Source organism: Morchella sextelata (assembly GCF_020137385.1).
Source record: "Morchella sextelata strain SCLS chromosome Unknown scls_3, whole genome shotgun sequence".
Taxonomy (NCBI): domain Eukaryota; kingdom Fungi; phylum Ascomycota; class Pezizomycetes; order Pezizales; family Morchellaceae; genus Morchella; species Morchella sextelata.
The window spans coordinates 1,991,511-2,004,299 of record NW_025408618.1 but is presented as its reverse complement, the minus strand read 5'-3'; the positions used below and the strand labels follow the sequence as shown (position 1 = coordinate 2,004,299).

The 12,789-nt window shown below is 48.1% G+C and overlaps 3 protein-coding genes across 3 annotated transcripts; 2 read left to right on the top strand and 1 right to left on the bottom strand.

Annotated features, from left to right (window-relative positions):
* Nucleotides 1-4,174, top strand: H6S33_009346 (uncharacterized protein; the record flags this gene model as incomplete). Its single annotated transcript, XM_044840732.1, has 3 exons — nt 1-72; nt 1,152-4,028; nt 4,070-4,174. The coding sequence occupies 3 exons, from the start codon at nt 1-3 to the stop codon at nt 4,172-4,174; spliced, it is 3,054 nt and encodes a 1,017-aa protein (XP_044698161.1).
* Nucleotides 4,175-7,045: 2,871 nt separating this feature from the next.
* On the top strand, nt 7,046-8,381 carry H6S33_009345 (uncharacterized protein; the record flags this gene model as incomplete). The annotated part of the gene is made up of 4 exons (XM_044840730.1): nt 7,046-7,147; nt 7,308-7,482; nt 7,534-7,734; nt 7,795-8,381. The coding sequence occupies 4 exons, from the start codon at nt 7,046-7,048 to the stop codon at nt 8,379-8,381; spliced, it is 1,065 nt and encodes a 354-aa protein (XP_044698160.1).
* A 2,425-nt stretch (nt 8,382-10,806) lies between these two features.
* H6S33_009344 (uncharacterized protein) lies at nt 10,807-11,832 on the bottom strand (the record flags this gene model as incomplete). The annotated part of the gene is made up of 1 exon (XM_044840729.1): nt 10,807-11,832. One exon carries the CDS (start codon nt 11,830-11,832, stop codon nt 10,807-10,809), a length of 1,026 nt encoding a protein of 341 aa, XP_044698159.1.
* Between the last annotated feature and the right edge of the window lie 957 nt (nt 11,833-12,789).

The window sequence follows — 12,789 nt, the reverse complement described above, 5'->3', positions numbered from 1 at the left end:
ATGCTTGTCGCGGGGTTTAAGGCAATGAGACTGCATCAAAGATCTCCTGTCAACAGGCTGAATCTTGGTCAGGTGAACAGGTAAAGTGCTGCTCATACATCCTATGGGCTGTGGCACAACACCCAGCGGTAAGTATCACGTTGCCAATGATGTAACGATTAGGCCTCTTTATTTTACCCTTCTCTTCCTGTTCTGTCGGAGGATCCAGGGCCTGGGTTTATCCCATAGACAAAGTTTGAGTATGATGAAGTTCCACCTCACTAAACACCCATATGTGCACCCACTAAACTGCTTGTAAATAGATATTGCTTCACTCAAGGACCTACGAGAGGGTTTGAGTAGCTCATTATTCGACAGTTAACAAAGACACATGCTTGTAGGTACCTACTCTACTTTGTTTACTCCATGTATGTAGAGTAAATACTTAGGTATGTAGGCACATATATGATCTGCAGATGAGTGTTTGAAAACAGCACTTAGGCCTAGGGTTCAGGCGTCCACTTCCCTCTGGTTTGTCCGCAAAGCTCCTTGCCTCGCTGGCCCCTTTCCCGCTCTCGGTTTTAGGCCGATGGAAAGCGTTGATACCATAGCTTCTACACACTTGTTCATGTCGCCTGCATAGTTCCATGAAGGGTAATTCAAGAAACAGATCGCTGCGACAATCGAAAAATCAACAGCGAAGCCTTTCAATTTTTGAAATTATTACTTGTGTACAGTAGCGTATGGATGTACCGGTACTACATGTAGTAAAATACAAAGGCATATCATCAAAAGAAACCAGTTTCTCGTAAAAATTGGCCTTGTTCTTTTTTTTTTTTTTTTTACAGGACTGAATAGGCTCAAATAAAAGACTCTTTCGTACCAAGTCCTGACTGCACAAGTAGCAAACCGTTCATTCATTCTCAAAGCAAAGTAATATATGTTATCACGTAGTGATTTGATAATCGCCAAGGATTAAAAAAAAAAAAAAAAAAAAAGAACGCTCTGGGGTACAGTCAAGCTCTTGGTCTTTCGGTGTTCGGTCGCAGTACTCTCTCCCCACCATTCACATCGTCATCACCACAGACCCAAATGTTCCATTTACCCCGACTTTTTTGAGCATCAATTTCTAAATCGCTGTTCTAGCAATTAACTCCGCCCATATTCTTCAGCCATCGCAATCATCGTTATCACTACTATCGAGAGCTTTCGGATATAACCGGTGGATCTTTAATCCCCACTATCGCAATCGTCACAACGACAGTAGCAGCTCTTTGCTCCTCCTCACAAAGCCCCCCAAAAGTTCACTCACGTCTTATCGTACATCCGTCACCACGGCTGCCTCAAAGCTCTCCGCTCGACTGGAAGCCCTCGTCTTCCAAGACACTGCGGACATGCAGGTCCTACCCCCGCCACCCGCTTCGAGAGGCCCTGACATCCTCACCAATCCAGTCATCCTTGAGTCCATACTCCCTGAGCTACCTCATGTGTCAGACATCCTTTCGCTACAGTTGGTCTCTCGTCAACTGTATCTACTTGTTCAGCCCCTCCATCCCCTCTATGCTCGCGAGATCTCTTTTGCCCATCTTCCAGAGGTCAAAAATAAGGATCTCATCACAGTATTACATCGCTCCCTTCGCCCAGGCCCATCAACTCAGCGTCGGTTATTATCCGATGGACGAACTGTCACCGTTGGCGAAGGAATAGGGAAGGCTTATGTTGGTCCTTGGAGGTTTCTTCGTTCCATCACATTGACGGGCACAGCTATCACTGGCAGATCTGTTAAGCTCTTAATTGCTGCTTCTTCTGGTGGTAAAATCCCAGGACTACCGGAGTTACTTCGTGAGAGGCAGACAATTCATTCAAATGGCGACCTTGATCTGGATATTGATCACGGTGTAACTAACGGGTTCTTCGCCAAGGAATTTGGGTCTATTTCTCCAGGGGCTTATCGGCTTCTCGCCGATCAATCGCTACGTTTAGATAAGCTGTGCATTACAGATTGCCCACAGGTCGAGATTACCGACATCAATAACTTCTTAAAAAAAATCTTGATAGCTGTAACTGCCCCCAAGCGCAGAGAACTGAGGCTGAGGGCATCACAGCAAGCTGCAGTTGTTGCCGCGCAGCATCAGCTAAATGGGCCTCCAAATGTCCTTCAACCTTTTGGTGCCCCCGCTGCGCAAGCTGCTGGCAACGCTCAAATCGGCGCGATAATTGCCCAGCAGCAATTACAACAGCAAGCGCCGACTCTATCAGAGGATTTGACTAGTATTCCATACCCACTTCCTGCCACCGTCGAAGAATTAGCAGAATTTGGTCTCCCTTGTTTGTCGTTGAGGCGCCTTGAGGTCGCGAATGTTGGTGGACTGTATGTGGACCCACCTGAAAGATTTCGAGGGAAAAAAGAGTGGAACTATTCCAAAGATTGTCCCTTTGGGCGTAATATTGGGAGTCTCAACTCGATTGCGGGCTGTCTCGGCCTTGACGTCGATGTTCTCTTTTGCCAAGGTGCAGGCTGTGCCACTAGTTCAGACAATGGTAGGTGGCGTCAGAGTAGTCCTTACGGGTTCGATGCCGACGATTTTGATTCCTTCGATGGAATTATCCCCGACTTGGCAAATTCCCGGGAGCACAATCCTCAAGCTCCATCTCAAAGCGGTGAACCCTCAGTTTCTAGCAACAATGACAAAGGCAATGCCCGTCGTTCTTACCATTACCCACTTCCGCGCCTTCCTGGGGAAAGAATTCTTATGTCAGAGGATGGGCGTATCTTCAGAATTCCGAGACACGCACTCCCTAATACAATTAATCAACCACAAAACTTACAGGCTCCAATGAACCAACTCCAGCAAGGGAATCAGCAAATAAATCAGCAGGTACAGCAGCATGCCATGAATATTATGAATAACATGTACCCCCCGAACCATAATATACTACTCAATATGCCAGGTGCGTTCCCGGGTGCTGGTGCTGGTGCTGGTGCTGGTGTTGGTGTTGGTGTTGGTGCTGGTGTTGGTGCTGGTGTTGGTGCGGGTGCGGGTGCGGGTGCGGGTGTGGGTGTGGGTGCGGGTGCGGGTGCGGGTGCGGGTGCTGGTGCTGGTGCGGGTGGGGGTGTGGCTGCGGCTACGGCTGTGGCTACCTTTGGCACTGGTCATTTAACCTTTGGTGCCAACGGTTGGCCAACGGTGACTGTGATGAACGGTGGTAACGGTGGCAATGGCGGTGGCGGGGGCACAAATGGATGGGCGAGTAACCTCTTTCTCCAGGATCCCGCGCAGTACGGACTTGGGACGTTGCACCATCCACAGCATGATAATCAGACACAAGCAACTGTCCCAGATCAGACGCTGATGCAGATGAGTACACAGACCTATCCTGGAACTGGTACCGATCCCAATTTACCACCAAACTCTACAGTACAGCCACCTGATACTATCACTCCAGCAGTCACTTTGACTCCTCTTACTCATCATAATATTGAATTTGGTCCTGCACTCCCCCCAGACTTAGGAGAGCCTAGTAACATCGACGCAATTATTAGCCAAGATTTAAATACGGATACCACCAACTCTTCCCAGGAACCAAATGTAGATGGTGGGCAGCCCAGCGGTGCTATCTGGCAAGGTCTCTTAGCTACTTCTGTGGCGGATGCAAATGGTGTTCAAACTCCACCTTACGGTCAGTCAGCATGGAATAGTGAAACCGCACAATCGATGTCAGCGCCTGTGTCTTCATCATCTGCTTCCGGATCTTCACTTAATCCACCTCTCCCAATTCCCACAGCATTAACAACACAATCTACTCCTGAAGTTGCTCATGCGCAGTGGGGCCCCGGTCCAGCCACGCCTCCGGCTCCTATACCAGCGTCAGCACCAACACTAGTACCAGCACCCGCACCAGCTCCAAATCAAAACCAAACCGCAACTGCAGATGTAGTTCAAGTGGGAAATCATACACACCAAAATCAGGGCCCTGTTGCACAAATGATACAGCCATATTTGCCAGCAGCAGTGGGTGCTGGTATTGGGAATCCACATCCGCACCTGGTAGGAGGATTTGCACCAATGGTACTACCGCATCTGCCCAGGAGGAGGAACAACTCACCTGGTGGAAGCCGCGGCGGGGCGGGTCAGACAGGGGCAAGGCCTGGGAGAAGAATTGCCATGTTGGACGGGCCAAGGGGGCTTTGTGAAAGATGCGAGAGAGAGGTATGGCTATGTGATAGTTGTAACAGGTACTGGGTTGTTACTTGTGGAGGATGTGCCGCAAAACATTAAATCAGATACTGTCAGAGTAGGGAAGAATATTCTTGACGCTTTTCATAATCTTGGTGGGTTGGTTCTTCAATTTTTTATTATCATTATTATTATTATTATCATTATTTCATTGGAAACGGTTTAAGGTTTTCTTTTTCTTTTATCTCTTATTCGTTTTGCCCCATTATTTGGTTCATGGTTGTTTGGGTTTTCATATAGGTTGGTATACTTTTCACTTCTGTTAACTTCCTTGAGAATATCCACCGGTCGTTTCCTTTTTTTTTCTTTCTCTTTTGTCCTGATTCTTTTCTTTCTATATGGCTTTGATATATGAGAAAACTTGGGTAGCGACGAAACGATAAAAAAAAAAGTTGGTGTAGGGCTAGATCAAAATGTCGAGCGGTTATGAAGGCTTCGGGAACGAAAAATTGCGGGATCACGGTTATGCTACGAATTAAATCTTGCTCTTTACCTTTAGGGCAATTGATATCGTAGCATTTCATCTTTCTCTCTCTCACCCTTTTTCTGCTTCAATACCTGAACTGGATTTGAGCAGGTTTACTGGAAGTTATTACATCGGGTTCAGGCGTTTTAATCCGAGTAGACGATAGAGGCATGTTATGTTTGTGGGGACTGTAATGATCTTTAGAATAGACAATGATACTTAACGAGACATAATTATACACTCATGAAGTATCACTCGATCCGTTTTCCCTCTTATCGTGTGTGTAACCGTAACCGCAAGTGAAACCGTCACATCGACCTTCCGTACTGGGGGGATCTAGGTTCGCCCCGTCGCTGGTTAGTTGTTCCGCAAATTACTGCATGCATGCCCGTTACAGACATTGTTCATTCCCAGGAGTTTTAAAGTTTAGTCAAAGGAAGGAAAGGAACTCCACGTAGGTTTAACTACATATTAGAGTTTTGTCGAAGAGGTCACAAGCACCGTCTTGACTCTTAAGCTCATCGAGGGACATTATGACGTGCTTAAAACGTACCTCAAGCAGATGACCATGCCCCGTGTACCTTGGTGTTCTATTCCATCTCTTCATTCCTCTTACCAAGATCTAAAGTTGGATGAGACAGCAGATGGCTTGGCAGGGGACAAGATTCACGTAAGCCCAATCGGCAAAAAAATGACGCTTGGCATCTGGGTATAAAAAGGTCGAGAGCCTCAAACTCCTCTTCTCTCCTTAGACAGACTGCCAGCAAAAAAAACACATTACTTACGGCCTCCTTCTGTGGTGTCAAAGCCACATATCGGAAGGGGGTTTTCGTGCTGGCAGAGAACAACTATACGGGCCCATGGCTGGGCGCCTGGCTTCGATGAATGTAACTGTTCAGAGGAGAAGTTGGGAATCAGCGAGGGTCATAACCATCCACCTTCATACTTGTTTGTAGTATGAAGTAAAACTTCCCCCCTCCTGTGTATATAGAATTTAGAGATGGCTCGATTCTAGCGGATCTATAGTATAGCCCAATAACAATAACCATAATGATAATTTTTAATTGATAGATTCCCTTTCGTCCTGTGTCCTGCCTGTGTAACAGTCTTAATTTTTGAAACCTTCAACCCCTCTTATCGACTTCACGCTGTCTTTCCTGCCTTCTTCGGACTCTTGTGCGTGAAATTGGGCATGCATTCGTGTCCTTTTTCAATCAGTTTGATGGTCCCGCGAACCAGGCTCGTTCACGTCGAACGCTTACGCGGCGTTTCAAGTATCGAGGCTTCGACGGAGCAAACGGGCCCTCCAGGATTAAGCTTCTCTGGGCCTCGGCGGGTAGTGTTCCGAGATAGATGACGTTGGCCTGTCAAGATGCCTACAACAGGACCTAATCTGAGTTGAGCAGAGAAGGTTGTTTGCTTACTTCCGGCAAGAGGCCTGGTTGTGCCTGATTGACGCGGGGGAGGGAAGGGGGTTAATATAAAATATGGTTGAAATGGGGTTTCATGTATTAGGGATTGATAGAGTACAAGCCAGTGCGATCCACCTAGACCTACGAATTGAAATTATTGCTTTTCAAAACTTTCGGACTTACTCGACTATTCAGGGTCCTCGAGTAGAGAGACTTGCGTCACTGGTAGTGGATCCTATCAGAGCAGAATGGGGAAGTACTCCACCACCGGTGTTTTCTGACTCCGAGCAGCAACTTTTTCGAGCAAGGGCAGGCAAGGAGCAGGGTGGGTCGTTCCTGCATGAGCGGACAGAACAGTACAGAACTGTCTAAAGTACGTAGCCCTCGACGACGAAAAGAATATTGAAGTCCCCCCTCGACAAACTTCAGTAAGGTACGCAATACGCGATATACCTGAGCACGCGATCTCATACAGCCAATCTGAAACTCCACGCGGCCGTCGTTCCCCGCCCCGCCTAAATCAAAGGGAAAAAGGAAAAAAAAAAGGAGCGCAAAAGTAGATACGTCCGCAGCAGATGCGTCTCCCTGTGCTGCGAGGCGTAGTGAGTGGTTTTAACGGGGTTTGTGGGGGAATGAGATGTCGAGGGGGAGGACAGGGCGCTCATGTTAGCATTGGCGATGGTGGTGGACGATATATCTTGCCCTGGGCCCGGCCCTTCCATCCAAGATCTCTGCTGCTTATCCGTTCGCTACGAACACGTTCCCTCAAGGTATCTACTAGTAGTGAACCTGTTGTACTACCGCGCCCTAACCATTGCCGCTCCTTCTCGACCACATTACCATCGTCTAACTCTAGATCCTCCATCACGAACTATCACCAGGCCCAGGTCCCAAACACAGCACTCGTTCAGTCATCTGCCAGCAGACCCCTAATCTACAAACTCAGAAATATGGCATCCTCACAGCAACGGGACCACGGTGGCCACTCACATGGTCACCATCACCACCATGACAATACCTACCTGACGTCGAAAAACAAGGCAGATGCTGGTGTGAGAATTACACGACTGGGCCTGTACACAAACGTCGGGATGGCTATCGGAAAAGGGATTGGTGGCTGGTACTTCAATTCGCAAGCTCTGGTAGCTATCCCCACCCCGAGAGAGAAGATGAAAGCGCAAGAGGTTAAGCTAAACAAATGACTCGCTACAGATCGCGGATGCATTTCATTCCCTGACAGATCTCATCTCAGATATCATGACATTAGCTACAGTATCTTTTGCCCTAAAGAAACCAACAGAACGATTTCCCAACGGTTATGGAAAGATAGAGAGCATGGGAAGCTTGGGTGTCAGTAGCTTGTTGCTGGTTGGCGGGTTACTTATGGGTTCGTCTCACTAAGCTACTTGTCTCTGGGAGCTTTTATTCTGACAGGCAGGCGACCTATCAGGATATCACGCTTTGGACGCCTTGTATGCACAGTTCTTTTTGGATCACGCTGAGGCCTTGGCACATGCGGCCCACGGCCACGGACATGGCCACGGTCACTCACACTCGCATACCGATCTGGGACCAAATGTGAATGCAGCATGGCTCGCAGCGGCATCAATTCTCATCAAAGAATGGCTGTACCAAGCCAGTAAGTTTACCTCACACCATCCACTGGAATTCAAACACTAATGTTCGCTCCTACCTACAGCTATGAAAGTTGCCAAAGAACGTAAATCCTCCGTCCTTGCCTCGAACGCGGTCCACCACAGAATCGACTCCTTGACCGCCGTCGTCGCCCTTGCATCCATCACCGGTTCGCATTTCCTTGATAACGCAAGCTGGCTCGACCCCGTTGGCGGTCTCCTTGTCTCCATAATGGTTATCACTGCGGGCTTCGGAAACACTAGGGCTGCGCTAACGGAACTTGTCGACGTCGGACTTGATGATGAGGTTAGGGGTGATATTAAGGAAGCTGCGGAGAAGGCCCTCGCTCTACGACAGGAAAGACTGAGCCTTCGGGGCGTTGGTGGACTTAAATCTGGACAGAACCTTCTTGCCGAGCTGACGGTCGAGGTTCCGGTTGGCACCACCGTGGCACAGACTGCTAGGATTGAGGAAGAGTTACGAGAAATCGTTGGCGCGGAGGTGAGAGGAATCAGGAGGGTCAAGGTTAGATTTGTAGAAGAGGGAGTAGCCGAGCAGACCGAGTTCGTGGAGAAGGAACAATCCCTTGAGTTGGAGAAACATGAGCACCACGACCACGACCACGAACCCAAGGGTGGGAAGGCGTTATAGATCATTTATTCATTAAGACATAGAGATGTACTGTATTTTGGGGTTCTGTTTTCTTTGGGATTCAATCCTTTTGGCCTACTTATTTCATCTGGCAAAGATTGGGTTGTGTATGTATTATAACTGTCTTTGGTAAAAATTGTTTGTTGTATTGTTTTAGCACATATATATTATTTCATTTTCCTCGAGAAGATGTATTCAATTTCTTTGTTTCACAGCTGGTCCTGGTATATTTTACACTTTCTTATTCATTCAAATAACACAACTCATCACAGAATATCACTCGACGGATGTTGCGCAAACCTTCCCTCTCCTTTCTATGACTAAGAGCCAAGAATAAATTTTCCCATTAAGATGAGAATTAATAGACATGAGGAGACTGCACGTACTTGTTATTCAGTTGTGGGGGAATGGTAGCAAAAAACCCCAGTATAGCTGGGTTGTGACCCAACAAGCTGCTTCTGATAACTGCGCCCGGGGAATTTGCAGAACGTCCACACCATACTCGAAAAAAGGGGCGTCATGTCAACTAAGACAGAGACATGCATTTCTCTACCCTATCTTGATCGCAATCCAAGTCATTTCGTACTACCAGGAGTCGCTGCTACCTGGTTTTCCCACCGATAACACACCTTGGCGGCTTCCAAACACCCTTGGATACTTGACTACCGGCTTTTTTAATGAGCCGGATCGCGTAGCTGAGTCTGACACGTGAAGAGAGGGTTAGCCCGCTAAACCTGCAATCATGTAATATCACTCGGCCCGCGCTCAGCGGTCGTTTCTCGCAGCAGCGGTTTTACTGATTGGTTGATTGCTTCTTCAAGGTAGTGTAGTGGTTCTGCTGTATCCAGGCGCTCCTCCAAAAGAGCGCGTGTGGAGCTTGGAAAGTTGTAGTCGAGTTCCTCCCGGCGTGCGGGAAGCATTCCATATTAAAAGCAGCCCCGGCCGGCCGGCCGGTCAGGTACGGACAGACCATCTAGACGGGGGGAATGACCAACCGCCCCTCTCGCTACCCTTTTCCCGGTGCTGCGGAGCGGGTGGGCTCTAGGGGAACACGGAGGGGTCAATTATGGGATCGAAGAGACCTTGGAATCTGCGGGGAAGTATGGCTTGCTAGTCGTGATCATGCACCGGCCAACACCAGCTGGAGGTAACGAGCTTCGGCAATTATTAGTTTAGACAGCGGCGAGCGCAAGAAGGCGATAAGGACGGACAGGGTGGTCTTGATAGTTAATTAGGTACGGTATCGATGTATAGCTCCGAACTCCTCGAGCCTGAGGTCCGGACGGCGTCGATATCAGGTAGGTATGAACCTTCAATACTCAACTCTCATGACCAGTACTTTTAGAAGAGGAATAATGCATTGTCCCTCGATAGACCCGCCGCGACACATGGGAAGAAAAAGACAAAGCGGGCGGTTTGAGCTGTTAGTGGCAAGAGGTCTTTTGGTAGGAGAACATGCACTATTTCGTATGTAATTATAACGATTGGGAAAAGAGACCAGATGGCCATATATGGTCCTATTTAGCTCCATTTGTCCTTTATCTGCTAGTAGGAGGATATCGAGTAACTGTATGTCTGTCATTTCCCTGGAACCCAAGATTAATTGTACTTAAAAGATACTCCCACAATACCGGCCTCCCGCGAACGACTATCAAGTCTCAACAAGAAGAACACAGCCCAAACATTAGAAGCAAAGTATTTGACTCCGAATCGACTTCCCTTTTCATTTTTAATCCCCACAAAGGTATTGTACATGAAATGAATATGCTAAGCCTAAGCAACATTAAGGCGCACACCTCAAGTCGAATAGTCGCATCTTGACAGGAAAGAGAAAAAAAAGAAGAAAAAACCATATGATAACAATACTCCTTCCATGTACCCAAAACCAAACACCAAAGGCGCCAGCCATGCTGAGAGACAAAAAAGCAGAAAGAAAAAAACACAATCCCCAAAAGCGCCGAAGCCGCAATTCTAAAAAATACATACATGTAAAAAACAACCCAGACACCGAGACCACCATCCTAGGAGACTCCAGAAACGAGACGACAACGGTTAAGAAAGAAAGGAAACGGGTTCGGGGTAGTTATCATGAGCAGCGTATTAAGGGCAGAGACTGGGGAAAATTAGGAAAGGGAAATTTGAAGACTTGTACGAGGGGCATGAGAAACATTAATAGGAAATCTGAAAGGATTGTAATTGTAACGTGGTTGGTACTTGTCGGAGGTAGTAGTGGTTATCGGCGTGTAAGGTTGGAAACGTAGCTAACACATTCGCCGAAATTAAAAGGCCGCCCCTCCTTTGGCGCACGCACCATCATCCCGTCCAGCTTCCTAGTAGAAGACATGTTAGCAAGAAGCACAGGCAGCTACACCAGAACACACTTCGAAATCTTACCTTAGTCATCAAAAGCAGAAGGCATCTGACCCTAGTCAGACCTCTCATATTCCCTCGCAAGCACAACCAACGCCCTCACATCAGTGCTGACACGCCTGCGTACAGTATCAGGATTGCCAACAGTCTCCCACAAGTCGGGGTACTCGGTAGCCAAGATCTGCCAGGCAGTCTCCATGTACCTATAGAGATGCGGAGCATTCTTCTCAGGGATACGGTCGAAACGAATCCTGAACTCGACGGCCGCGAGCAATGCGAAGACACACCTCGGATCGCTCAAAATGCGGCGCAAGAAGCACCCAGCGCAGTCCTTAAGCTGGAACAACTTATGTTCCGCGTACGGATTAAACAAGACGAGCGAATCGTTTGGAGGGACGACGATCTTTCCTTTAAAAAACTTCTCATCCCAGACCAAGTTGACATTAATCAAGAGCTTAACGAACTTGTTCTCCAAGCGGGCGTCGAAGAAGCCCCTACTGTCCTTCCAGGCCTCATCGCGGACGCATTTGATTAAGTCGAACAACACGCACGACTTGACCCTGCTATGTACAGGGCAAATTTCTTCACCAAGCGCGCCGCGGCCGGGCATATGCTTCAAGAAGCCGGTGGACAAATCGGTCTTGAATTTATTAAGCTTGCTGGCCAGGAAGTCGGCCGGGAGGGCCTTGATCTTCCGTACATCCTCCTCATTGGCAAAGGGATGAGTTTTGAGGTCGTGGATAAAGATCTCGATCACCTCACGGGGCAAAAGCGGCTTCCCGCCTCCGGAGCCTGTCCGGTTGTCATTGCCGGCACCGACTTGCGGGTCATTATTGGGATCACCGGCAGCGACTTGCGGAGCCCCGGCTACTGCGTTACCGTCGGCCTCGACTGGCGGGGTTTCGGTGGCTGCTTTAGTCTTGGCGACGCCGACCTGTGGACTTTCTACTTGGTGGATTTCGTCGGTGACTTGGACGTAACCGACTGCATCGGGATTCTCGGGCCTTCCCTTCGGAAGAAGGGGGCGACCGGATGCCGCGGCAACGTTGGGAAGTTGATCATGTGCGAGTGATGCAGACATGTCGACGGAACGATAAAGTTTCGGTGGGGAGGAAGAAAATAAAGTTTCGGCACGGGATGGAAAGACTACCCGTGATGGAGATGATGATAAACGGGATGAAGGAGATGATGGAAAGAGATGCCGAATGCCGAAAGATGATGTGGGGAAGGGGGGAAAGGGAAGGAAGGAGGGGAGTCGGGCCGAATCAATAGATATCGGGATGCCGAGAGAAAGGGAAGCCGAGAAATCAACAGCCCCCTCACACAACACACAACTGACAAGTGAACCCTAAACCTAACAACAGAACACAAGCTAGGCACTCATGGCTCAGTGATTTGCAGTAGTGGGTGACAGTAGCTGCAATTGCCTTGGGGAATGAACACTTTGGAATTTTGGGAGAGCTTACATCTGCTCATAGCATATTCACTGCATATTGTTTGCTGCTAATCATACAGGAGGTGATGACTGGAGGCACAGCAGAGACTGTTACATAAATGTATGAAAATTAGATGGATAAACATCCTTAAGAGATGGAAAAAAAAAACTGAATAAACACAACCCACCAGGTCTATGATCATACCAGATCACTCGCGAAACTTAATAGGTTAAGCGCGTTGCCTAGCCGCCAAGAAATCAAGACAAAAAGACGCAAAAACGCAATCGAGCCATCATGGCGTCAATTCGCCAAGTGGGTTTAAAACTTCGGCTCGCGTATCGATAGCGAGATAAGAATAGGAAAAAATAACGCGTCCCGAAAAATTGGGTAGTTTTTTTTTTAACTAGAGAATTTTGAAGGTTCATTTTGAGTGTGACAAAAATTCTTGCTAGTTGCCATCAGCATCTCCCTTTGTGGTGTAGTTGGTATCACACCCGGCTGTAATTGCTTGCTTACCGGTTGGTCACCAGTTCGACTCTGGTCGAAGGGACTCATCTTTTTCCTGTCCTAAGCGAAAGGACAGGACTATGGAAATAGTAGTG